This window comes from Denticeps clupeoides, chromosome 12 (assembly GCF_900700375.1).
Source record: "Denticeps clupeoides chromosome 12, fDenClu1.1, whole genome shotgun sequence".
Taxonomy (NCBI): domain Eukaryota; kingdom Metazoa; phylum Chordata; class Actinopteri; order Clupeiformes; family Denticipitidae; genus Denticeps; species Denticeps clupeoides.
In genome coordinates, this window is record NC_041718.1 from 3,255,905 (window position 1) to 3,283,062 (window position 27,158).

General features: G+C 43.2%; 2 protein-coding genes across 2 annotated transcripts; one reads left to right on the plus strand and one right to left on the minus strand.

The window, feature by feature from the left end:
- Positions 1–5,288: 5,288 nt before the first annotated feature.
- Positions 5,289–9,887, plus strand: LOC114800872 (gamma-glutamyl hydrolase). The gene is made up of 9 exons (XM_028998720.1): positions 5,289–5,583; positions 5,855–5,969; positions 7,633–7,683; positions 7,774–7,858; positions 7,935–8,073; positions 8,153–8,259; positions 8,338–8,428; positions 8,660–8,797; positions 9,268–9,887. The coding sequence occupies exons 1-9, from the start codon at positions 5,478–5,480 to the stop codon at positions 9,387–9,389; spliced, it is 954 nt and encodes a 317-aa protein (XP_028854553.1). The 5' UTR covers positions 5,289–5,477; the 3' UTR covers positions 9,390–9,887.
- A 540-nt stretch (positions 9,888–10,427) lies between these two features.
- podxl2 (podocalyxin-like 2) lies at positions 10,428–27,095 on the minus strand. Its single transcript, XM_028998719.1, has 8 exons — positions 26,942–27,095; positions 22,553–22,849; positions 18,054–18,733; positions 17,862–17,936; positions 14,142–14,298; positions 13,674–13,735; positions 13,365–13,544; positions 10,428–12,169 (listed from the first exon to the last, which is right to left on the minus strand). Exons 1-8 carry the CDS (start codon positions 26,961–26,963, stop codon positions 11,966–11,968), a joined length of 1,677 nt encoding a protein of 558 aa, XP_028854552.1. The 5' UTR covers positions 26,964–27,095; the 3' UTR covers positions 10,428–11,965.
- Between the last annotated feature and the right edge of the window lie 63 nt (positions 27,096–27,158).

Below are 27,158 nucleotides of genomic sequence, written 5' to 3' on the forward strand. Positions count from 1 at the left end.
TTCTTCTCACGCGTTTCTCGCGATATTTCAAAACGGCTTGTGACGTAATGACGCCGAGTGGCCGGTGGGGGAATCATCTTGCCGCACTACACTAATGACCAGAAACTTCTTTCTATGCAAACAGTTTGAGTGAATATCACTATTAAAAAGTAGTTTGGTTGCATTATTTTAACAGTGTGAGTATATGAAGTGTGTCATTGGGTGCACTAATTTTAATAAATTTATCTTCCACTGTGCTAGCAGCCTAGTGGGTAACACACTCGCCTATGAACCAGAAGACCCAGGTTCCAATCCCACTTACTACCATTGTGTCCCTGAGCAAGACACTTAACCCTGTGTGTCTCCAGGGGGGACTGTCCCTGTAACTACTGGTTGTAAGTCGCTCTGGATAAGGGCGTCTGGTAAATGCCGTAAATGTAAATGTAAACTACCTTAATTCAAGACAAGTCTGTGCTTTTCCACTGGAAGATGCAGAGAATGTTGCACTATTTTGTTGTTTTTGCAGAGCAATTTAAGATCTTAACACTTTAAAAGCTCCTTGGAACATTTGTCTGTTTTTCCTCAAGTTTGAACCCTTTTAAAGGAATTTTGGCTGCAGTAAAGAGGAGTTGATTTCTATATTTGAACACTACTAATTAGAAACTGCTTTGTAGTTTGAAATGTGCATTTGAATGTGTGCAAACTTGAGGTTGACTGAGTGAATAGTGAACATTTGATAATTGCAGCATTGTTTTTTAGAAAAGCTCTCTTTTTGAGTGTTTTTAAAAAGTAATGTAGAAATCAATTTATTCCATGTAGGAAAGTGCCCTTTTTAAACCTTTTCCAAGTCTAATGCCAAGTCTACTTGTGAAGAAGGCTTCAAGAAAGTGCCCAAGAACGTCCAGCAAGCGCCAGGACCATCTCCTAAAGATGATTCAGTGCCAACAGTAAAGCATCCTGAGACCTTTCATGTGTGGGGCTGCTTTTCATCCAAGGGAGTGGGCCACTCACAATTTTACCTAAAAACAGAGCCATGAATAAAGAATGGTACCAAAACATCCTCCCACAGCAACTTCTCCCAACCATCCAAGAAGAGTGTGGTGAAGAACAATGAATCCAGCTGAGAACTGAGAAAAGGTGGACAAACAAAAATCCACAAATTCTCCAAGCACTGATTATGAATGAATGGGTTGCCATCAGTCAGAATTTGATTGACAGCATGCCAGGGCGAAATGCAGAGGTTTGGGGAAAAAAGGCCAATGCTGAAAATGTTGACCTTATGCATAAACTTGATATAATTGTCAATAAACTTACCAACAATGATCCTCACTGCATAGTTGATCATAGTTGATTCGGTGTTTTTAATGCCTGCTTTGCAGTGTGGCAAACAAAGCATACTGTATTTATTTAAAAAATGAAAATTGTTCACAGAGCAATATGCTCTGTTTCTGTTCTATAAATGATTTCAATCCAATGTTTGCAGCAATTTGCTACATCACCAAAAGGTGTTGTAGTTAAATCATTTCTGCTGAAAAAATTGAGGAAATATTGTACCTGTTGGCACTTAAATTTACCAAACTATTTCAATTACTATTTGAAAGTAATGTAACTAATTAATGTAACTAACAATTCTGTGTCAGTAGATTGTCTCAGCTGTTTTCAGATTTTTTTTTTTACATTATTCTTGTGTTGTGGCAGACATTGCATAAGCATTTTCCTCTGGGTTCAATAAATATGATTATACATTTGATTACATTTTGAATAGTTATTAATCAAAATTCACCATTTAAAATGTTTGCAACCTAAATTAATTTTCATTTTAACAGTTGCAAACAATCAGTGAAAGTGAAGTGATTGTCATTGTGAAACACTGCAGCACAGCACATGGTGACACAACGAAATGTGTCCTCAGCATTTAACCTTCTGATTACGGGTCCGTGTCCTTACCCGCTAGGCCACCACTGCCCTGGTTAACTTGGTAATCAAGGTAATTTGTCACAGTACAAAGCAAACAAAACCCTGACGAGGGGACGGTACGCCAAGAAATGTAGAGGAACGTGATAGTACCTCTCTGGACAGAACGGGCGGCTACAACTCCGCTGGCCTCATGGGGAGTGCAACCCCCAAGGGAAAGAAGGAGAACCAAAAGAGTTCTGTGTCCAAACCAACAATGTCACCAGCTGAGGCAGAGAGCCATGTTGTTGAGACTGACCACAGGGCTGAGTTGGCTGCGTACGGTGGTTCTGTCATGCGTGTGAGACTCAAACACCACAGGTTTTTATAAATAAATATGGCACATAGATCCACACAAGGACTAAAACATGAAGCATTAAGTGGTTAAGTGTGAAGTGATTGTCACTTGTGATACACAGCAGCACAGCACACGGTGCACACAGTGAAATTTGTCCTCTGCATTTAACCCATAACCCTGAGTGAGCAGTGGGCAGCCATGACAGGCGCCCGGGGAGCAGTGTGTGGGGACGGTGCTTTGCTCAGTGGCACCTGTTACGTCCCTGGACGTATGCTCCCACGTGTTCTGTGTGTTTGGCTGTGTTTTTGTGTCCTGTCCCTTTTAGGTTTACTTCGTGGGAGGAGTTGAGGCCTACCAGCTCCATCTGCCATTGGTCACCTCCATCTATTTAAAGAGACTTCAGATGGTCTTCGGGAGGTCCCCAGGGTCTGCTAGTCCCTTATGCTTTTGGGAGGTCCCCAGGGTCCACGGAGATCTGCATAGATCTCATTCGTGTTTCTTTGTGTGATAGACCCTTTGTTGTTAGCCTGTTAGCCTGTCATGTGCCGTTTTTGGTAACTTGTACGTGTTTTAGTTATCCCTGCTGTTATCCCATCCCTTCCTTTAAGCTGTTTTGATGTTAGTTAGCTGTCCTGAGTCCTCTGTCTTATTGAACCTGTTAGCACACTGTAAATAAAAGCACTGTTTGTATCGTTTGTTTGGTTGCATGTGTAACAGGGACCTCCTCCTCTCCACACCCTTGTTGCGTTTCTGAGACCCCTAGACTTAGGAACGTGACACACCTCAGTGGCACCTTGGCGGATCGGGATTCGAACCGGCAACCTTCTGATTATGGGACCGCTTCCTTAACCGTTAGGCCACCACTGCCCCGTTAGGCCACCACTGCCCCAACACACACTGACCAATGGCAGACATGTAACATTCAAGAACGGATTGAGGAACACAATAGGTAATGAGATTCTCCAGATTTCAGCACCTCAAGGACCCCAGGACTAAAAACTATAAAATTAATACTGGGGAAACTTTGTCCATCGTTGATTTTCCTCATTTCAGTGGGAATGACAATATGGCTGGTTCTGATTTGGTAGAAGGCTCTGATATATATATATACACACACACACACACACACACACACACATTCTATATACTTTTTAGGCCGCCCATTCCTGATGGAGCCTATGACTGTATGGAGCTGCTCATCATAGTTTGTGTGCCGTTTTATGTCTGTCACCATATATGATTTCCATCATCAATATGTGCTGCCATTTCCTCATGGACAGACTCCATCACACTCCTCAGGCTCTTTAAGAGGGTGTGAATAACATTTAAGGCAAACAGAACATGTAGACAACAAAAAAGACAAACGGAGAAATTAATAATCGTATTAATAAAGATGGTATTTTCTAAACATAGAAGAGGTAGTGTGTGTGTGTGTGTGTGTGTGTCAGTCCAAAGAGTAAAGTCTTTGGACTGTGTTCAAGTGTCCGATGGCCTGTGGAGGGAAGATCTTACAAAGTGTGCCAGTGAGAGGCCAAGGGCTTCCATGGGTCGTCATGCTGGTGGAGTAGACACCACCCATCCCATAACTACTGGCATCAGCTGGCACGATGGTGGGCATGTTGACATTATAAAAAGTGAGCACAGTTGACATTATAAAAAGTGAGCACATTTCTGAACCCCTCACACTGTGCTGCTCCCCACATAAAATGATCTGGCAAGATCTGTATTTTTACATTTTGTGCCGATATTCCTCACGACTGCACAGATACGAATCCCTTTCTTGTTGGGTTTGAGCACCTGCACCATAGCAGCTGCGTTGTAAATTATACCCTCATCCTCCACGCATTGCATATATTGCCATGCAAACACAAAATATAATGTCCTTAAGCGCATTGCCGTTTTTCTGGTTTGTTGGCTCTGCTGGTAGAAACATGCTCGCTTGTGTATGATGCTGTGTCGTCAAACCACTGCAGAACCACATCAACATTCTTCTCCATAAACTCAAAAGAACTGAATATCTTTTCAGCTTCACTATGAATTGCATAAGTCAGCGAGCTCACTTGAATCTCACCGACATCCTTATTTAGTGGCAAAATCACCGTCGCCGCTCTGGCCATTCTGCTTCGCCATGTAATGGCTGTGCATGTCCCTTGCAGACACGATAATAAGTTCTAATGCACAAGTTCACTTGGGTACAATTCATTCGCAGGTGGTATAACAAACATAACTTTCTATACACTGCTCTCTTAATGCAGTGGCATCACTTCTTGTAATTATAATGTGCAGAGAACTACAAATTGAAGTAGTGCTTATTTTTTGGTATGTTTTGTGTATTATTAATTTTGATTTTTCATTATTGCTATTTATTCACCATCACCAAAAAACTGATAAGGAGGGGTCTGTGTGAAACATTATTTCAATACACGGTATACTGTGTATACTGTTGTACTGACAATAAACCAATCTTGAATATTGAATCTTATTCCAGTTTAGTCCACTATCTGCCACTGATGCTGGTCCAGACTTTATGGTAGAACCTGTTACTATTGACATGGTATATTGCAACAGCAATAAAGGGTTCTCATCATCATTATTATCATGAAAACAAGGTGGCCAGGGAAAATTAGGCTGCCGGTCTTAAATTTTGCATGCTTTTCTTGAGATGAGATTGCTATGAATTGATGAGGGCTGAATCATTGCTGTTTTGCGATATGGCATGGAATTCATATGCAGTGCACATATGCAGTGATCTGTACATTTCAATTCAATGACCACAGCAAAGGCATAGCAGCCAGAGGTTTTTGCCCAGTTCTTTTGTTGAGTATATATTTTTTTATGTGAAATTAATGGTTTCTCTTTTAAATATTTGGCCTCTACTTATTGATTTAATCATTAGTAAATAACAATTATCATTACTTAAGTTTATTAAGTTTATTTCCAGTTTATGCCCCAAACTGTCTTCACACTCAAAATCCTATTTAAAAATTTTTTAAGCACCCTGGTCTTTGGATTCGAACGATCCGAATCTTTCAGGTGAACTGAGCCAAAAGGTCCGGATCTTTCAAGTTTGAAGAGCCAGAACGCGGAACGCTGGGATGCGGTTGCCGGCGGTCGGTGAGAACGTGCGGCTCCTCTTCCTCCTCTTCCTCCTCCATCACGTTTCCAGCAGTTTCCATCCGGACGGCGTAGCGGCGCCATCCTGCGTCTCCCTGCTCGCCGCTTCGGGCGGACTCGGCACCTGCGGCGAATGTGTCCTCCGGCAGCCGCGGCGTGTGCGGCGCTGGCCGCTCTGCTCTGCGGGCGGCTGGTGGCCGTGGCCGGCGGCCTCAGTCTGAATAACAGACCTGTTATCGGTAAGGAGAGACATTTTAATGCGCCCTTCCTGCCTGCCTGTCGTGCTTTGTCGCCACGCGTCGGCGCCGCATTTTCTGAGTCGGCTGATGTTTGTATGAACGGGACATTTTTCACCGGAGAATGTTCTAGAATTCACTCCCACGAAGTTATTAAAGAAGCTATGCAATCCCAGCCGAGGCTCTAGATGCTGCTCCCGCATGGTTATCTGCCAGGCGGGTGTGTTTGGCTACTTTGTGTGTTTAGACCGTGCTGTCATGTTCGTTTTCGAAGGTATTTTGGCTCAGGAGAATTTAGAAGGAGACATCACCGCCGAGGGCTCTTCGTACATCGCCGCCTCGTATGTGAAGTACCTGGAGGGAGCTGGAGCCCGAGTCGTGCCAGTCAGGTACGTGCAACAGGGGCCGCTTCATCGACCTGGCCACTACGTGGCGCTCTAATAAGCATTTGTTGCGTTCAGCATCCTATCACTTTTGAACCGTGCGTCAGATTTTCGAAAACATCTTTCGTGTCATTTTTGAGTTGGGACAAAGCTCATGAGGCCACGCCCACTGGTTCCGCCATATTGGATTTTCGCTAATTTGCCAAAAATTTTCAACGCTTCCGGGCTAAGTTGGTCCCGTTTTGTAGTGCAAGACACTCTTAATAATAATGATCAAAAACATAAAAGACAATCTTTAATATATATATATAAATGTTTTAATTACAATCTAGTTAATCTTTTTTTTAATTACAATCTAGTTAAAGGGACACCCAACGACACTCAGGGTTAAGTGTCTTGCTCAGGGACACAATGGTAGTAATTGGGATTTGAACCTGGGTTTTCTGGTTTATAGTCGACTACTATCACCCAGCTCTAAGTAGGCCAGCCAAATTGTGGCATCATTGGCCTATAGAAGATAAAAAAAAAAGTGCCAACATGACATAATTGCCTTTTCAATAGTAGGACAAAGCAGCTTAAAAAAATCGTAACAAATTTTAACATGAAAGCATTAGGATAACGCAAGTTATCAGTGAAAACCTTGCCAATTAAATAAAATAAAACAGTCATTATGGTTTTAATAAAGGAGTCTGGATTCAGGATGAAGTGTACTTTGTCGTTTTGTGTCGATAAGCTTGTAATACTTGGTTCGTTATTAATGTTGAATTTGCTGTTATATTTGCAGCCGGTTTGTCATGTTTTGTTCTCAGCTGTAAAGCGCCATCTACAGGAGTGGAGGTCGTAATCGTACGCTGACTTTCACCTCTGCTGACCTCACTAAAGAGAACGCCCGACAGAACCACCTGGTGGACTAAATTTATATACAAAAATACTGATATTTGGTGTCCCTGTATCGATATTTTCTAACAGCCCTACTTCACTGTGTGGCAAATGTAAGACTGTGCATGGTATCTTGCTCACTTCACAATTTGCAAACATAGGAAATCTGCATGAAAAAGCTCTTAAATTAATCTGGAGACTCACAGAGCAAATAATAGTCAAAAACAAATAGACTTTTCATAAAACAATGCCTGCCGCATTTATATAAGTGAGAGACATTTGCTCAATTATCAAAAGTGGGCATAAATTTGTAACACTTGTTCAGACCTGCACCACATTTTGTGCACATTGGCCTTGGCAGTCGGGTGTTTGACCTGCACATTTTAAAAGGGTCCAAATTTGGCAGCATTGTGACTGGCCTGTAGGTGTGTTGAAATTAATCATTTAATCAATGCAGTGCGGAACATAATCGATTAAATCATAATTCTGAATATCAGGGTTTTTTCTTTTTTTGCTGTTCACTGTTTATATTTTTAATAATAAAAATAATGTTAATAGAAAGGCATGAATGGTTGTTTTATGAATCAGGTCTATAGTTACATCAAACTGCTTACAGTTATTTAATTTAATCTTGACTATAGAGGCCTGGAACAGAATCTTTGTGTTCTCTTTTAAAATGATTGCCTGTAATCTTTTTCAAACGAATATGTCTAATTCTATGCTGTGACTGAGTTGATAAAACACTGAAGGTCATTGTTATATTTTCATTGTTTTGTCTTTTATTTTGCAGAATAAACAGAACAAATGAGGAGTATGTGGAAATATTTAACTCGATAAATGGGTGAGACCTTTTATAGTACTTAAAAAGGAGAAAACATCTAGCATGAGGTGAAAATAGATATTAACTCTTATGTAACTTTTGTGGAAATAGGCTGTTGCTACCAGGAGGAGATGTGGATTTACAGAAGTCACAGTTTAGTAAAGTGGCAAAAATCTTCTATGATCTGGCTATAAAGGTAATTTGAACTCACATTTGGGAGATGGGGTGGTGTGATTGAGGAGGATTGAAGGTTCCCATGTTGATCTCCTCAGGCCAACGATGCCTCAGACTACTTCCCTATCTGGGGAACCTGTCAGGGTTTACAACAGCTGACTGTCCTGACAAGCAACAAAAATTTACTGACTCTGACGGACACCAAAGCTGTGGCACTTCCACTCATGTTTGCACAAGGTCTGACTATTCCTCACCTCATCTCTTCCGTATCTCTAGCCCCTGTACACATTATAATGCATTATAACACATTCTTTAGGAGCACAGAACAGCAGGCTTTTCAAGAGTTTCCCAAAGGACTTGCTACATTCATTGGCTGTGGAGAACATCACTTCCAACTTCCACAGCTGGAGCCTGTCTCTCCAGGTAAAGACTTGACTCAAAAGTGTTGAAGAATGTATGTTGAATGTGCACAACACTGTATCTACACCTATATCTCAACAGAACTACAGTCGCAATGCCAAGCTGAAGAGATTCTACAGGGTCCTGACCACCAATTCAGATGGGAAGAAGGAGTTTGTTTCCACCGTGGAGGGTGGGTGGCAGTTCCTGTTAAGGCCAAAGTCGCATGTTCAGAATTAAACAGTTATGTAACCATAACAACGCATTACTTAAACCAAATTTAAGCTCTGTTTATGCCAGTTGGTTGCTGAGTCAGTTGCACGCCTCGTGTCCAAGCCTAAATAAAGTTTATTTTCGGTGTGTTCACAGTATGCCCTGTTCAAGTACCTTCTTGCTGACACTAGTTTCTTATCCCTGCTGCCAGCATACCGCTACCCATTCTACGCAGTGCAGTGGCATCCTGAGAAGAGCCCTTTTGAGTGGGTGGACAAGCCAGGCATGATCCACTCTGTGACTGCGGTCAGGGCTTCCTTTTACACAGCCAGCTTTTTCATTTCTGAGGGTGGGTCAAGTCACACAGAGCATAATTGACCCTCTTGAGCATTCATTAGAGTGGGAAATTGGGAAACGGTCTGTTAGATTTGCAGCATTCACCAGACTCTCTTATCCAGAGTGCCAGTCCCCCTGGAGACGCTTTTAGGGTTAAGGGTCTTGCACAGGGACTCAATGGAAGACTGAACCTGTCTTCTGGATTATAGGACAGTGTTTTAGTCACAAGGTTACTACCATGCTGTTAAGGAGAGCAGATAATAATAATCTCTCCGCATATCTCATGCTCAGTAGAATCAAATATTCATTAACAAATCAAAAATAATTCAGCAGGGTCAATTAAAGAAAAAAAGTGAATAAAAATTATATATTGTTATAAGAGGAAATAAACTCTGAAATGTATGAAGTTACATGTATGTATGAGATTTTTAATCCAATTTCTAATTAAATTTTTCTGTCTGGTTATGCCTGTGTCTTTCAAAGCCATGAAAAGCCAGCACAGGTTTTCTTCACCCAGCGTGGAAGAGAAAGCCTTGATCTACAACTACAGTCCAGTCTACAAAGGCCTGTACAGCATCTTTATCCAGAATTACTACTTCAGTTAAATGTCAAAATTGCTTCACTTGTGTACAGGCATCATTTGTACATTTTAATGTTGCTGTGTTTTGAGCGAAGGACTCAGTGCTGATATACTGGTGATTGCTTTCGTCACTCAAATTTTTCTTATTTACCAATCTCCAGCACAAAGAAAACATGTAAATGCAAGTTTAGAATAGTGTTTCATACCAGATCTTATATATATCATTTGTTTTGTGCAATCAGTATTATCTTTATTTTAGGACTTTTAAAGAAAGATTTTTTTTTTTTTTTTTACATTTCACTGTACCTTTCTCAGTGCGTAAGTGCATTTTTCCCTTTCAGTGGTTTAACGTAACCTAGAAGTTATAATTGAGTCATGCATAAATTCTAATCATAGTCAAGTATTAAATTCCTCTTTGTGGATTTGCTGTTATTTCTTGTTGAATCATGCTGCTGGTCACTATTGTCTTATGACTCAGTTAACTGAATAAAAAAAACTATTAAAACTTTTTTTAAACTCCTTATCTTTGGTCAGAGGTGTATGGTGTATACCATAGTTTGTAGTTTGGTGTATAACAGAACATGTGAACAGAGCTCTAGTTTTGCACTGATACTGCTCACATGCTTCATATGTACAATTGTACAAGACAAATAGCTATTTGTAAGCTCTTTGGTGATTGAGTTTGCTAAACTATTCACTTTTGAATACTACTGAATAATACTACTCTCTCTGTGTCTTTCTTTAGGGAATAAGAGTTCGGTTTAAGTTTACATTTACATAATTTATCTGACGCCCTTATCCAGAGCTACTTACAATCAGTAGTTACAGGGACAGTCCCCCCCCCTGGAGACACTCAGGGTTAAGTGTCTTGCTCAAGGACATAATGGTAGTAAGTGGGACTTCTGGTTCATAGGCGAGTGTGTTACCCACCAGGCTGCTACTACTAAGTTGTAGTTTATTCAGAGTTTATTCCGCTAATATGCATATTAATGCTTTTCTATCTCTACACCAGGTGGCCCTATATGAACGGTTCAGTTGCAGGGGACACAAACACACATGCAAATATCATTCCTCCAAATATTTATTGTCTATGGTGTCAGTTGTTCATAGTCAAATGTACGTCATTAAACACTGTAAGCAAATGTGAATGATCATTTTTTTATACAAATTAATAAATAGAACAGCTGAGGTAAAAAAAAAAAATGCAAAAGTGCATTATGCAAACAGTTCTTGAACACATGGAGTTACAAAAACTACATGTTTGCTAACTATCTCTATTCTGTAATAGAACCACTCCTACATAGCCTAGTTTTTTCCCAGACATCCAACCAACACGGGTAAGTAATGTAATGAAGGTGAACTAAACAGTGTTTAGAACAATTTAAAGTATTAAATAATTATGACCTGCTTTAAATTGCAGTTTAAAAGATAGATGCACATTCTGACAAGATTTGGGTTGTGATTGGTTTCATCTCTAAACGGCCTTGTGGGTAAGGTACACCTACAAACAAAATGGAAAAACAGACAATCCTAATCAGTTCTGGAAATGTTGTGCCTTCACCAGCATCTTGGATCGCATAAACCTCAAACCAGTTGAGAACCAGTTTGCACAGAGCAGCCATGCAAATGCAGAGAATCTGAGAAAAGCATTCAGATATGTTCAAATGCAGTGCGCCACTAATGCATCCATGAAATCAAAGAAAGACTGTACTCGCGTTTGTTTTTTACATTCTGGATAAAGGAAACCACTTAAAGCCTACATCTAGAAAGGAGAATGCGTGCATTCACAATTTTAATATAATATTGATCATATTAAATACAATATCCATATGATTAATATTTAATATTGCATCAAATCTTGTATTAATACTGCATTTAATACAAATGATAGCACTTTCACTTGGACTCCAGTAATTATGCAATTGTTTAAATGTATCTCCTTTTAAAAACAAAGCCATTAATATTACTAATATTAATTTGAGGAGCCACAAATCTTCTGTTACATAATGTATTCAGAAGGAACAATGCATTAATTGATTCTGAATGCACAAGTGATGTATTATGAGTATGGGCCTCTCATAAAGTCTTCTTAAAATCTGTAAAACTTTATTTGATTCACTTTGGACGTACAGTGTAACGCATGCTGCAGCCGTCAATGTGTGCATTGATAGAGTCTCTTCATTTTGAACTATATCAGCACTCCCAACCACACTTCTTAAGGCATATTAATACATCATGTACTGTACAATTTCACTACTACATTTATTTGATTGTACTTTTGTTATTTCATTACTTTGGAGAAGGTCTTTATGAGTAAGTCACTGTGGTTTCATCAAGCTGGAGGGAGCACATGGAAACTGAAATTCTGTCCCTAAACATGCCAATAAATAAATAGCATCATAAGCCAAAGAAGCCTTTTAAACTTCAGCTTAGGGTTCGATTCATTTGGCAGTTTCACAGCAAAATTGCACACAAGAGCCCGACAGCGCTTTGTTGTGAAATTACTCCAGTGAACTGAGCCCTTAGCAGGAACTTGGGGGAAGGCCTGGGGGTTTTGTGCCTTGGGATACCACCATGACGAGAGGTGTGGTGTCAGTGGAATTAGAGGTGGGTGTCTTCCTCCATGTTCTCCGCTTCTTCTTTACCCTGCTTGCTGACCAGCACCTGCCAGCCCCCACCTTCCACCGACACCCCGTTGGCACTCGGTTTCTTCTCCTGCATCTCTGATTGGCTGTCACTCGCCACATCCAGAGTGGGGTTGTCATGGCAGCCGTTCTCCACAAAATGGAGCTCCTCCCCACGAGACTGGGGGAGAATAGAGAGAAAAGATCAAAGACCTGCGTGGGGCATATGTCTGGCCGTCATGCTGTATACTGTAAGTAATCATTCATATCTACTCTGACCTGAAAACCAGCATAACACATCAGAATCATATTAATAATTATAAACAGCTTAGACTGAATAGATTTGAAAGATTCATCTCTCTGGCCCGTCATGCTGATGTCTACGGTGTCTTCAGATTCCAGGAGATCTTTCTCAGTTTCAGCAGCACCACTGGACACACATCCGAGATTTTGGAGCTCCCCGTACACCAGTGCGGCATAAGAAATCTTTCTGGGTCACACTTGGAATTGGGACTTTCGCATTGTTCTCACTTCAGTGTTTGTGCTCCAGCACCTGTCTAATTTTGGAATGCAGTCTGAGTAATGAAATGCTTCTTTCTGTCATATTATATGTCAAATGAATCATGGGACAATCCATACAGTGCATTAATGGAGCTAAAAGCTCTATTAATGCCTAATTTATCTGATCTTTAACAAATCTATAAATATGCCACAAATTCTATGGTTCAACTCTACATCTTTGGATCACAGGAACATTCTTCAAACATAAAAATTTTGATAACACAGCATGGGTGAATAATCTAATGACTCCTGTAACCATATGATAACTATAATAATACTGACATTTTATTTGATCAAAATACTGAAAATACACGTTGCCATAAATGTATTTAAATGTAGTGATGTGTTAATCAGCCATTATATGCTTTTATTTTGTTGTACTTCTTGGAGGTATTTCAGACGAATCTAACTCTTACACATGCACATGCACACACACTGCACAAAATATAAAAAAAAAGATAATTTTCTTCGTCTAGCACTTCCAATTCCCTAGCATGTTCTTTTCCTGACAAGTTAAGCCTTATCAGGGCTCTTAGTTTTTGTAAACTCAAAATCTATAGGAATCGAGCGAGAATTGCTGGTGTCTTCCTCTTGTTAGTCGCTTTGGATCAAAGCGTCTGCTAAATAAAGTAAAGTAAAAGTAAAGTAAAGAATATTTGAAGAATATTGTTGTTTTTTTCCTACATTGTACTTGAGAGACACCATCTACCGGAATCAAATTCCTTGTATGTGCTTGCACTTACTTGGCCAATAAATACAATTCTGATTCTGATGATTCTGATTCTGATTAAAGTAAAAGTGCAATCTCCTCTCACCATGCTTTTCATCTTCGGCAGGCGCCGTTGCCAGCAGATGTACACAAGTCCGGATGCGATGATGACAATACACACAGAGCCGATGATGACCAGGACCACAAAGAGCTTCCCGTAGTCACTGCGCGTCGGGCTGGGTCTCGAGTGGCAGCTGCTCACACTGCTGTAGTTCACGATGCCGATCTGTGGGACACGTGACACATAAGTAGTAGTTGTAAAAGAGAGATTCATCTGTTTTTCCTTTTTATTTTTTTTTTATTCAACACGTTCACTCTAGATGCTCAATGCTCAAACCTTCAAGTTTCGACTTACCTCATGAAGACCTCTCCTTATTTCTCCCAGCATTGAGAGTACATCTTTTGTGGCAATAACGCCTGGAAGTGAGAGTAGATATTTTAACCTGGGCTCAGCTTAACAACCATCAAAACTAAACATGTGGGCTGCTGGTCCTGAGACTTTCCTTTTTCTCATTCAGGGCATTATTAATGGCGTCCTGTTTAATGTCATGTGCCATCAGCAGCTGCTGGTTGTGTGACAGTGTCTTTGATGCACTGTACCCTGTTCAATGCCCAATGTCAAAAGCAGCTGCCAGTAATGGCTGGTCATGTTTGCAATTATAAGTATATGCTGTTTTCCTGCTCTATTAGCTCCTGTTTTGTACCTAATGCATCCAGATTAACCTGCATCATTACATGATTTGTACAATTTCCGAGAGAAAACTAACGTTGGTCCTAAATAATGTAAAGAACCGTTGGAATGTTGTATGTGTTTGTATTGTACCCTGCTCATTTCCCAGTGTCATGAGCAGCTGATGGTCGTGAGAGCTGGGTTTACTGAGCGAGACGTGCCAGGAGCCCTGAGGACTGTTCATCTTGCGTGAGAATGCCGTCTCCAGCAGCTCCAGAAGACGTTCCCCGCTCTCCTCCCGAAACTCATCCTAACAAGCCAAGCAACCAGTGAGTCACAAACAGCCACCAAGATCTCAATGCCTACATTCATTCAGTCTGGTCTCCTCGAACCATTAGACAAGTGAGTGAGATGAAACTAAATATTAACGTTGGGGTTAATGTTTCCCGATGTCGTCATTTTACCGTTCAACTGTTCAGTCATCTACACCACTGAAAACGCACCACCAAACACACATACGTCAGTGGAATCGCTGCAGAGTTGCTATCGCTGCAGCCTCTGCAGCAATTCCATCATTTCAGAAGCACAGACAGGTTTCGTTCATCCAGATGGTGGAATCGTTTAGCTGATGGTACCCACTCACCGATGGCTGCTGAACACCTAGTGTGTGTGACTGTGCGTAGGAGAGCCAGCATGCGAATGGACAGAAATGGAATCGGTGTGTGTCTAAATGAGCGATGAAGGAAGAACAGGCCAGTGTGTTAAGTGTGTGTGCAGTGCATGCGTAGGCTTGGAATAGAAGTGTTTAAGGGATTCAGATCTGTCTACGTGAGTGTATCAGAGATTACGAACAGAACATGTGAACAGAATCCGACCTGGCCCGATAAGTACAGCTTTTTAAAGAGCACTAGACTAAGAGGGAAAGGAAATGAGCGGCTTTACAGCACACTTGCCAGAGTTTCACCTCCTCAGAATCCATTTTCGCATCTCGTGTTTGCTGAATGCTCATTTACATTTACATTTACCGCATTTACCAGACGCCCTTATCCAGAGCGACTTACATACAGTAGTTACAGGGACAGTCCCCCTGGAGACACACAGGGTTAAGTGTCTTGCTCAGGGACACAATGGTAGTAAGTGGGATTTGAACCCGGGTCTTCTGGTTCATAGGCGAGTGTGTTACCCACTAGGCTACTACCACCCTAAACCGCTCTTTTACCGCTCTAGTATAATTTACCAGCTTGAATATTGGTTGTTACCTTTGTTCTGATGTCAGTAAATGCTGTGCATCTGAGCAGCGGGCCTTAATGTGTGCGCACATAAATCGTGATCGCCCATCTCGAGCCTAACACGCTTTCACCTTGCTATGAGAGTGGGTGCAGGAACGCGGGAGCGGTGCTTTACAAGTAGCTCTCAGAAGACATACACGAACTGGGGGACATTTTAGAAAGCCTGTGGCTCTCAGCTCCACTACAGACATTGGTCTACTGGGCATTGCATTCTCACAAATAAATCATATTTCATGCCTTGAGCACGGCATGGCTTCGCTATCGGTTTACTGCGATTGTCTCCGAACACAAGTGTGTAATTGGGGGAGCTTCACCCCTCCAGGGTCAAGCAGTCCAAGCGGTAAAAGAAGGCCAATCAGAGAAGCAGGCCTGGAATGACAAACTGAAAAGGTCAGATTGGTTATAATTACACAGCTTTTGAAAAGTTTCCATGGAGACCATTGTCACCAATTGAGTGTGTGTGTGTGTGTGTGTGTGTGTTTGTGAGCGAGAGAACTCGGCCGTGTGTATGTGACAGTGTGTTTTTGCTGTGTGTGAACCAGTGTGCTTTCACGATGACACTGCAGGAGCACTTTTTGAATTTGCAGACTGGAAAGGTGTGACACAGCGCACCATCTGCCATGCATGTGCTGGGAGTAGGGGACAGGGGGACAGGGGGACTTCTCTCTCAGGGCTCTGCATCCTGCGGCATTAGTCACCAAATCCCAGTCCTGTCACAACACCTCCACATGGCACACTGCCTCAACACACTGCAGCTCAGCACAAAAAAAAATGGATGTATCTGCAGAGCTATGCAGTCAATAAACAAGTGAAAAATATATATTTCTAAAAAATATTCATACACCTGCCCAACCGTACTATTGAGAAATTGTATTTCCATTCCATTCCAGAGATGGATTATTAAAAAGAGACTCACTTTCACAGATCTCCCCTTACTCCCTTATTATATAATCCAAAATTCCTGCCGGGATGTCTGGGACGTGGCTTTAAGATCTACCACACTCTCTTTTCAGCAACGGCAACAGTCATTTAGTTCCTAACCCTCAATCTACTTTACAGGTCTGAATAAGCATCTTGGTATTAAATATTGATGACTCCCACTGGGAAGAGGCTTGGTCTCTATTTCGAATCGAACTACATTCTACATTCGCCTACACATCACACCTGCTCTCAAGAACAAAATGGACTCCAGTGTTCCAGCTATCTGCTGTAAGTGTAATTGTGAAGCTGCGGACTATGTGCACTGTTTTTGGTCACGTGCAACATTACTGGACATGTGTTGTGGAAGAATTGTCCAACATATTCTATGTTCCATTGGACCTGCAACATATATGCCTCCTATTTGGTATTCCAGACCCACGGATTACAAATTCATTTACATTACATTACATTTATAGCATTTATCAGACGCCCTTATCCAGTGCAACTTACAATCAGTAGTTACAGGGACAGTCCCCCCCTGGAGACACACAGGGTTAAGTGTCTTGCTCAGAGACACAATGGAAGTAAGTGGGATCTTCCGAAAACTTTGTTGACCACACCCATAGGAGCATCGAGCATCACTTAAAGAACAGAGTAAGTTATCTTCTGTTTTAATGTTACTACAACTCATTGACACTAACAAAGACTGCTGTTAGAGAATGTTGCACAGATAATTAGCATCAGTTTTTTAATGCTGAAAGTTTTACAGTCTGTTCACTGTAGTCTCTGTCATATTTCGTTATTACAGGACGAGTGACAAATTCTCACAATATCATCATCTCTCTCTCCAAATAGGCTAAATAATATTATTGAATTGACTGTGCCATGTATCAAATGTTTAATTAATAACAACAACTACACCAGCACTAATACTAAAATTATTAATGAAACCTCCCCATTCCTGCGGCCCATGTTGTGGGACATTTAAAATGATTTATGGGGTGGTCTGAACATAGTTTGTAAATTATACCACTAACTAGTGCTGGACTAGTCCTTTTTTTACATTTGGTAATTGAAAGTAACTAATTAACTTTTACTCAAAGTACATTTTAAATTAAGTTATTTTTTTACTTTTACTCAAATTGATTTTTAGATGGGTACTTTTACATTACTTGAGTAAAATTGAAGCAAATTAAAGATAAGTTTACTTAATTAAAATTTTCCAGTACTTTTGGCACCTCTGTTCAAAACATAAAAAACTTTTTAATCAATTGACATTTAATGCGAGGAAGTGCATTTTGTTAACGATATGGCCCTGGCTAGAAAAGTCTTGGCACCATTTCATAATGGAGAGCACCCTAAGGAAGAAATAACGTACTTGATTCATTCTACAGTGGATGCTTTTCACAGAACCCAGGAACCTTGGTATATAGATCTAGTGGCACAGGCTAACATATTTCAAGATGGTGTGAGTTATTATTTGTCAGGATGTGCCTGGGCCTGCCCTGATTCTGCCAGTGGGAGTTTCTGAGACACTGTATCTGTCTGTCTGTCTGGTGGTGCCATGTCTGAGCCTCTGTCCTTTGTTATGTCAAACGTAAAAAAAAATCTTGGTTTTTAATCCCTGTTTTAAGGACATGTCGTAATGTTAAAGAGGACTTACGCAGTCCAGGTTGTAAGACATGTTGAGGACAACGTAGCCCTTTCCACCAAGGTTACTCCAGTCCACACACACTACCTATGGGGAATCAAACCAGAAGTGATCATTCTTCCACCTACCACCGTGTAATTAACACTTACAGACATACAGTATCAATACTGCCATTCAGTAGACTGTATGCTGATGTCAACAAACCTGCACAGACTCCTGGGACAGCTGGGCGTTGAGAAGGTCCTCCTCAGACAGAAGATCCATGCCCCCGTGCCTCAGCTCTGATCCCCCTGTGGTCAGTTCCAGAGGGTTCCATGGAACCTGAGTGAACAGCACAATGGGCTCAGGAGGGTAGGGAGCAATGGTGAGGGGAGAGTGATGCCCCCTGCTGCCTGATGGCTGCCTGTTCTCCATGCCACCTTCCTCCTGCTCCTCTTCCTCATTGTCCACTGAAGCAAACACCACCTCCTCTTCATCATCTTGCTCATCTTCATCTTCTTCGGTGTCGTCTGGTTGCAGGGGTACTCTGCTGGGTAAGGTACCAGTTTCTGGCATGGTGGGAGTGTGGGAGGAGACATCGGGTTTGCCAGCCATCCCAGTTACCTCTTCTTCAAAGGTCTCGTCAGGTTGGGCTGCATGTCCCATGTCTGCAGTGACAGTGGTCTGGACAGGAGGAGGGGTGTCGGGCGTGAACGCTGGCATACCACTGTACTCCCCATCACTCTCCCATAAATCCGAGTCTCGAGAGTCAGACAGCAGAGGCAGCGATGAAGGGGATGGTGAAGAAGAAGGGCGGACAGAGGATGAGGAAAAGACGGAAGAGTTGAGTTCTCTTTGGTCCTCCATAGGAGCGGTGGAGGGACGAACAGATGACGAATGATAACCTGTAGGAAACAGAAATGTATTCATGATGTACATTATCACAAAGGCCTTCACAGTTAGTACAAGTGAGCTGCCAAAGGCGACAGTGGCAGGCAAGAAGGCCTGAAACAGGAAGAAACCTTGAGAGGATTCAGAGAGGCTCAGCAAGAGGAAGCCATCCTCCTCTGGTCAGCACTGGATTGCCCTGAGATGTTCAATGAGATTTATCCAGGAAATAACTGCATATAGAGGTTATTGTAGACCAGCTATGTATGATGATGCAGTATTGAGGTAGTATATTAAGAGTTGGGATCAGCAGTAATGGCCAAACCAGAAAATCCATGGATGTCACATGATCACTCCACACCAGGATGCTCTATGGAAGAATTGGTGGGAATCTTCGGAGATATAAAGGTATAAAGCTCTTGTACTCAAGCCCAACTTCTGAAATATTGACCAATAATGCTGTACAATGAATTATGAACAATTATGACACTATTCTTATTTTAACAAACTTCCTCAATTAGTGAATCTCTTCGAAACCTTAGGAAACACATTCCAAATCAGTGTTCATGTTCATTAAATTAAATGAGAGATTGTAGCCTATTGTAGATATGCATTCGCTACTACAAAAGAAGGATTAAAATATATGAAAAGGCCAGACTACAACAAAGGCTGCTGTATTTTCCGGATGAAAGAAGAGGGCTTCAGCTCCCCAATTTAAAATTGTATTACTAGGCTGCCCACAATGTAATGGTGGCTCCCCCTCCGACCTGGGTGACCGTTACAGAGCTGAATAGCCAAGTAATGGCAACTACTGTTATCAATGTTAAATTCTTTGTTTGGTTGTAGTAAAGGACTGTGGTGAGTTTTAAATGTTCCCCGGGGTCTTGGGTGAGGGGTGGAGCAAAGAATGGCAGAGGGGTTATAGGTGAAGATGTAAAAGGGCTTCATGATTTATTATGAACTGTTTTTGTTTTTGCAAAGATAATTAATTTAATGTCTGTCTCATATATGGTTTGGTCCATAAAGGCTGGCCCAAGTTGTTGGAATGAGATGAGATGGAGAGAGAGGCGTTTTATTGTTTTAGAGGTTGAATTACATTTTATTATTTATATTCTTAAAACTGTATATTTTTTAAAATATAATTTAATAAAGTCCTCAAATTGCCATCATCTTCCCTGCCGTCATCACCACTCAGCAATCCTGCACAGAGACATCTTCAGCTCGACAAATCTCACAAAGCAAACCCCTTCCTTTATAAACCTATCTCATGCTGCAGGCATGCCAGCATTATCACAGTTTTCCACTATATGGTGCAATAATTGGGGGGATAATATGTGATTTAGCAAGGATTTTTGTAATCAAAATTGTGATCAAAAGATGACTTGGTTCTTTAAATATTCACAGTTGAAACATTTTATTTGATCCACACATAAACAGTTATGGAGGTAAGGATACGTGAAAGGGAGAGGACAATTATCGTTCTTTTATTATCTGTTGTTCAACTATTCAAGATTTACCTTCCCAGAAACTGGATGCGTGGGGAATTAAAGACGGGGAAACAGCTTGCTTTAAGGCTCAGAATCATGTCTATTAATACCAAATCTAAGTTGTTACAGTATAAATGTGCACTTATCTTATACCCAGTAGGTTAAACCCCGTACAGTATCTCCTGAAAGTGAGTACACCCCTCACATTTTTGTAAATATTTCATTATGTCCTTCCTTTGGCCAGCACTGAAGATATGACACTGTTCACAAGAATGCGGCAGAGGAACCTGCTCTACGGTCCCGTCACTGACCCCAACATCTAGGGCGTCTGAGCTGATGAGACAGGGTCCGTCTGTTTACAAAGACTCCTTCGCTCCGGTTGGTCCTCTGACTGCTAGCCATATGCCAGTTTGACCTGGCACCGCACCAGATTAGAGAGGGTGCTGCTGCCATGCTGGCTGGCCGCCACCCAGCTGTCCCCAAGCTACCTGTTTGCTCAGATGGGTCTGTCTGTGCGTCTTAGGGCAGAGTCACTAAATGGCGGCATGCGTCATGCCGGCCCAAGAGCGCATTCCCTGGCCACTAAGAAGTGGGTACGCTGATTTATTACCAGACATTCTGCACTCTGCTAACTTTAACTAATTAACCGTGACCTTGCTCAGAATTTTAAGTGATGTAGTTCTTCCTTTTCCTCAAATGACATTTATGTTGTGATCTTGTGTACTCACACTAAGGGACACAACCTCACTCATTTACTTCCTGTTTTGGAATTTTTTATATCATATTGAATGTTGCGTTCCAACTGAACGTGTTGGGATTTCCGTGCTCCCAGTCTGAAATTCCCGCTGAAGTCCAATTTCACACTCATAATCCAAGATACTGTAACAACATTAGCTGAAAGCTGGGTTTAAAAGTATTATTTAGTTACATTTGCATTTACAGCATTTACCACCTGAAACATTGTGGCATGGCTACATTAATTATCGCATTAACTAAAATCGCTTCAGTTGGACGTAGTGCTTGGAACGTGAGACGGGACGTGCGGAGCACTGATCTGAAACATTAGCTTAGATCTCCCGTTGTTGTCCTCGCTTTAAATTCAAGCATCTGCGATATAATGTAATGTCGTGAAATATACTTGTTCTCCAAGTTAATATACCCCTTTCAAAACAGACAATCTAAAAATGTGTCTGCCAGACATTGAACAGAATTTCAACTGGCGAGGTCCAGCAGGATCTGAAGAAGATGCTGTGAGAGGATGTCGCAGCTTTGCATTACCACAGAAGCAACTGCAATGGGAAGACAGTTGTGCACGAGCTCCAAATTGGGGGGCAGTCATTGTGACAAGGACAGATATGTGCGCTCAGTCTTAAATTATGTGCCCAGAATAAATGAAAAATGAATATACTGAATGGAAATGTACTAACTAGAAGTGAAATGGTTATTATGCAAAAGAAGACCTGACATGGCAGCGCCTGATAACTCAGAGATAAATGATGCCGTGTTCCAAAATCTCCCCCAGATAAACCGGAAAGTAGGCTGGGTAATGCCTGGGACAAAGACAATATTGCTTACGTCAGTGAAGATACTGCCAGGAAGGCCTCGTGTACGGACAAGATTCCAGTTGCAGCTGAAATGATGTGGAATAAAAGAAAAGGCATCTTCAGAGAAGATCTACAAAAGGATTTATTTTAGGTCCAAAACCAACTATATGTATCGCCACAGTGAAATTAAAATGAGTATGAAGTGGGTTAAGCATGTTAAAGAGCTGAAGAAAGGGATATTGTGGACAGAAAGGACCCGTGGATAAGCCCAGTTTAAGGATTAGTGCAGAAGAAGAAAAAAAAAACCTCTTCTCATGAGATTAAACCGCATGCTGAATCCAGCAGATACTGACCAAAGGCAATTCCAGTTTGTCATACTTGAAAGTGGAGTGAAAGTTATTAGTTGTCACGTGTCACACAGCACCCAGTGAGCACAGAGAAATGTGGTCTCTGAGGGTGGGGACGGTGGCACCTCGGCTGACCCACTTGGCCAACCACTTGCCCCACTTATTGTCCTTAATAGTGAAACCAGTTTGCTTCTCGTGCTCTGGCCTGTGGGTCCTGGTATCTGATGCACTCAGACATTTACATTTACATTTACAGCATTTATCAGACGCCCTTATCCAGAGCGACTTACAATCAGTAGTACCAGGGACAGTCCCCCTGGAGCAATTTAGGGTTAAGTGTCTTGCTCAGGGACACAATGGTAGTAAGTGGGATTTGAACCTGGGTCTTCTGGTTCATAGGCGAGTGTCTTACCCACTAGGCTACTACCACCCTAAGACAAAAGGAAAACCTGTCTCACCTATGAGGGTCTCAGAATCCAGGTCAGTGGAGTTGTAGTTTTCACGGGAGTCCCACATGCGGATCGCCTGCGGCGGTTTGGGTTCCTCTGCATCCTCACCAAAGAAACCCGATTCTTGGGCGCTGTCCAAGAAGCCGGGAATGCTGGGAGCGTCAGCGCCGGGCTGCAGTGGCTCAGCCTGTTCATCGGGGGCGATGGGAATGGACGGGGAAGGGTGGGGAGACTGCAGGGCACTGGAAAGCAGCATGGGTGGCTCGCTTACAACATCCCCCCTGGCCAGTGATGCCAGCATCGAGCCTGACGAAGAGAGAGAGGAAGAGAGGGGAACATCGTCTATCAGCCCTCATGAGGCCTGGCAGGTCAAAACAGCTCAGCATGTCTGTTAATACAGTTTTAAAAGGAGAAATCATTACGAATAATAATTACAGATATAAAGATGAGGTTTTAATGAGAGTTCACCCTTAAATGACCATGAAAGTGAAGTGATGCTTTTAACCATCACCCTTGGTGAGCAGTGGGCAGCCATGACAGGAACCTGGGGAGCAGTGTGTGGGGACGGTGCTTTGCTCAGTGGCACCTCAGTGGCACCTTGGATTTGAACCGGCAACCTTCTGATTACGGGGCCGCTTCCTTACCTGCTAGGGCTCCACTGCCACCATTAGTGGCGTTTTGGAAGCCCTTCTTCTAGTTATCATTTTATGAGGTTGCCATAGCGATATAGAACACCAATCTTCACATGGCAACATACGTCTAACCTGAGTACTGGACAAATGAAACGATCAGAGGTCAGCGCGACCGAGTGATTAGAGTGGTTTATTTTACTCTCCTGGTGTAACAAGACACTAGACCTACACTTCCCAGTCTCAGCAGAAACTTCGGAGCAAGATCACTGGAGTAAGGTTACACAGTGCGGGTAAGGGTTTTAAGTGAAGATATGTAGCATTTATACTTAAACAAATGAGAGCAATGTCATTTTTTATAAATAAAGAAGGAAAATAGTAAAAAAAAAAAAACATAACTTAAAATATTCCTTTATTAAGGGATCACTTATTGAATACATTAACAAAACAAAAAGACAGAAAGCCCTGCAGAGCCCTGCAAAATGACCTCCATGTTCCAGTGTCAGAAACAGACCCCATGAGGGTGGCATGAGGGCCCAACGTCCACAGGTTGGGGTTGTGCTAACAGCCCAACACCATGCAGCACGTTGGGCATTGCCAGAAAACACCAAGATTGGCAACTTCTCCACTGGCGGCCTGTGCTCTTCACAGATGAAAGCAGGTTCACACTGAGCACATGTGACAGACGTGACAGTCTGGAGACGTCGTGGAGAACCTTCTGCTGCCTGCAACATCCTCCAACATGACCGGTTTGGTAGAGGGTCAGTAATGGTGTGGGGTGGCATTTGTTTTGGGGGCCACACAGCCCTCCAATGTGCTCGCCGGAGTTAGCCATCCACCAACGTTGCACCACAGACTGTCCAAGAGTTTGCAGATGCTGAAGTCCAGGTCTGGGAGGAGATCCCTGAGGGATTTATGTATGTTTAAATGTCTGTACCACATCCTTGGGGGGTCCTTGACCTCTTGAATGCATGAAATAGGGTCATCTATTTGTATTTTTTTGGTTGCAGACATGCTTTATAACAGTGATTGAACAGTGATTCTAAGATATTTTAACGGTGATTGAACTTGTGACGTGGGTGTACAAGGTGTATTCTGAGCAAAGAAGACAAGAAAGTTGCTCTAAATCTGGGTTTCAGTCATCTAGAATAAGATGAGCAGTCAATTATGGGCATGAGGTCCTGCAGCAATTACACACCAACAAGAACTAGTAGTACTATTATACTGCATACAACTGACCGCACATTTGGATGGTGGGAGGAAACTGGAGAACCCAGAGGAAAACCCACACCAGCACAGGGAGAGAATGCAATCTCTGCCCATACGAGGTCCGTGCTGGGATTTGAACTCACATCTTTTCAAACACCGGCCAGCACAGATGCTGCGCTTAGTTGAGCTTAGAAGATAAGCACAGTGACCTGCTCTGAAAAAATGCGGACAGCCTCCCCACCCACACCCACACCCACACACCTGCCTCAGACCAGCTTAGCCCCTGTCCAGGGCTTCACCATGGCATAATCCTCCCATCAACCCAGAAGAGAAAGACGAGGAGGACAACGTGGTGTAGAGTCACGCCAGGCCGCTGGAGGGTGGGTCAGTTTTCCTTGGATGCTAGAGTCACCAGAGCTGCACTGTGGTCGTGTCCACCACCCCGTTCTTCTGTTTTAATGACCGTTTTCAACTACTCAAGGAGAAGACCTGGGCCAGACCTCTGGTGCACTGGCGCTCTGGAGACACAATCCCGTCTGAACACAGAGCGATAAGAGAATTGAGCTCAGTTAAAATAAGGTCCTCCACAGGGCACTGTTAGGGTAGCCATTTAAATGTCCACGACATGTTCACATCATCTTACTGTTCCAGGTCAAGTCTCCTTTTCAGTTGTGTCTTGGTTCATTTTCCTTTGTCTGTCTATGGAAAGGTCTCACCAGACCCGTCTCCATGTCCATAATCACTTTTGTCCTTCCTAGAGCTACTCTGGACCCTGCTGCAGATCTGCACTGTACAGTGTGCAAACAACACAAACCATCTAGAGGACTTTCACACTCAACTTCAGGTCACCAGTCTACTAACCTGGAGGATCATCTCGTACGAATCTGTGAAAGGACGGAATATGCCGGTTTGATAGCAGACGTGCAGTGACGCGTTCCTTCTACCCTGATCATTACTCCCGCACGGGGTTCAGAAACGGTGGGAGTTTGGGGGTGTTGGGCATCCTGCCCATTTTCCCCAATACGGAAAACTAATACCTAATGCAGTGCCGTGCTCTGCGTTACCTTCAGGCATGAGAGCCAGAGAGACGTGGAACCAGAAGCTGCTCGGGATCTTGCTAAGGAAGCTCTCGTTCAGTTTTATGGGTAAATAATTGATATCAGCTTTTTGTTGCGTGCTGACCTGAGCCGGGCTTGCTGTGGTGCGGTGCGGTGCGGTTTCCTCAGCCACCGTAGCCATAGCTTGGTGGTGATATGTGGACACAAAGCGGGGATCCGCGAACAGAAGAAGAAACGATCTGCTACAAAACTTAAAAAAAAAAAAAGCCATACGAAGACGAGCCAAGTTCGGAGTTCTTGCTCCGCTCCTGTGATGCTCTGTGCCGTAAGAGCGCTGCATCCAGGCTCTGGGCTGCGTGGTGACACAGCAGATGCAGGCTTCTGGTGCGTAGGTGAAACCGCATCGGCGAGATCACTGCAGATATGGGTCAGCAGGCACGACACGGAGATCTTTTCAAATTTCAGCAGGGACAGGAATATTAATAATAATAAAACGTTCATGGGATTTATCTTTTAGACATAGAACATTTCTTAAAGCTGCCGCATCACACCGTCGTGATTTAAAGGCTTTAACGACAATTTCAGTATAAATGTGATCTCAGAACCGACAGACCTGGTGTCTGGAGATCAAACCATATATTAAAGCCCAGGCTTGATTTGTAAAATGATCATCAGTTACTCTCCCTCACTCGCCATCCTTCACTGCTTACTCGGGGTCCCAGGACGCACCACAGGGCACACACACCCACGTCAATCCGCCTAGAGCCGAGGAAACCGGAGAACCCGGCGGAGACCAGCGCCAACACAGGGAGAGCATGCAGACCCCGCCCGCACCACAAATTTAACATGCAGGGAGCGTTCAAATACAGTCTTCCTTTCTGTGGAATGTTCCCAGACCAAATATAATAATTCCATTAAACCCCAAAAAGCCGACTGTGACCACACACTGTGAGGAATGATGGAGCATCACCACCACCACCAGCACCACGATAGGACCACCACCACCACCCCCACGGGACCATCACCACCACCAGCACCACGATAGGACCACCACCACCACCACCATCATGGGACCAGCACCACCATCACCCCCACGGGACCATCACCACCACCAGCACCACGATAGGACCACCATCACCCCCACGGGACCAGAACTCACAGCGATCGCGCAGGCGCCGAAAATGACGTTTCATCTGGCTCGGCCTGCCGTGGTGACCTCAGCGTCGCATCGCGACATCAACAGTGACGCTGTTGCGACGTCATTGGCGCGCTCTGGCAATAAAGTTGCGTCCTTAAACGCCGCGAAAGCGGACGCCGAAAAAGTCCAGGGGGAGCCGGCCTGCGTTGCTCAGACGTTCCGGGCTGCACATTTACCCCCAACTCGGGAATAAAAACAGTCACCGACACGCACGACCGTTAACTACATTCCCGTCCGGTTATTAATAAAGCGTTATTAATCATCTCGATCCACACGTTACAACGCGCTGACTGACGAGACTCACCGGCCGCCAGGATCCAGAGCATCGCGCCGACGGACGGAACGACGACGCGGGCGGAGCTGGAACCGGAACGACCGCAGACCGGGGGCTGCACGCGCGGCGGAGAAGCGCGTGAACTCCACTGCGCGGGAGCGCGCGTCGCGGCGCCGCGCGCGCACCCGCGGCCATCTGCCGCTCCGCCCGGGCCCAGACCCACACACACACACACACACTGCACAGT

What these genes read in the sequence shown, in the direction of transcription:
- podxl2 (XM_028998719.1), bottom strand. Translation starts at nt 26,963, where the DNA reads ATGCTCTGGATCCTGGCGGCCG. An exon ending in TGTCCCAGGAGTCTGTGCAG is followed by an intron (nt 17,937 to 18,053) that starts GTTTGTTGACAT and finishes GATTCCCCATAG; the next exon opens with GTAGTGTGTGTGGACTGGAG. An exon ending in TGTCTTACAACCTGGACTGC is followed by an intron (nt 14,299 to 17,861) that starts GTAAGTCCTCTT and finishes TTGGCTTGTTAG; the next exon opens with GATGAGTTTCGGGAGGAGAG.
- LOC114800872 (XM_028998720.1), top strand. Translation starts at nt 5,478, where the DNA reads ATGTGTCCTCCGGCAGCCGCGGCGTGTGCGGCGCTGGCCGCTCTGCTC. An exon ending in TCTATGATCTGGCTATAAAG is followed by an intron (nt 7,859 to 7,934) that starts GTAATTTGAACT and finishes TGATCTCCTCAG; the next exon opens with GCCAACGATGCCTCAGACTA. An exon ending in CAGCTTTTTCATTTCTGAGG is followed by an intron (nt 8,798 to 9,267) that starts GTGGGTCAAGTC and finishes TGTCTTTCAAAG; the next exon opens with CCATGAAAAGCCAGCACAGG.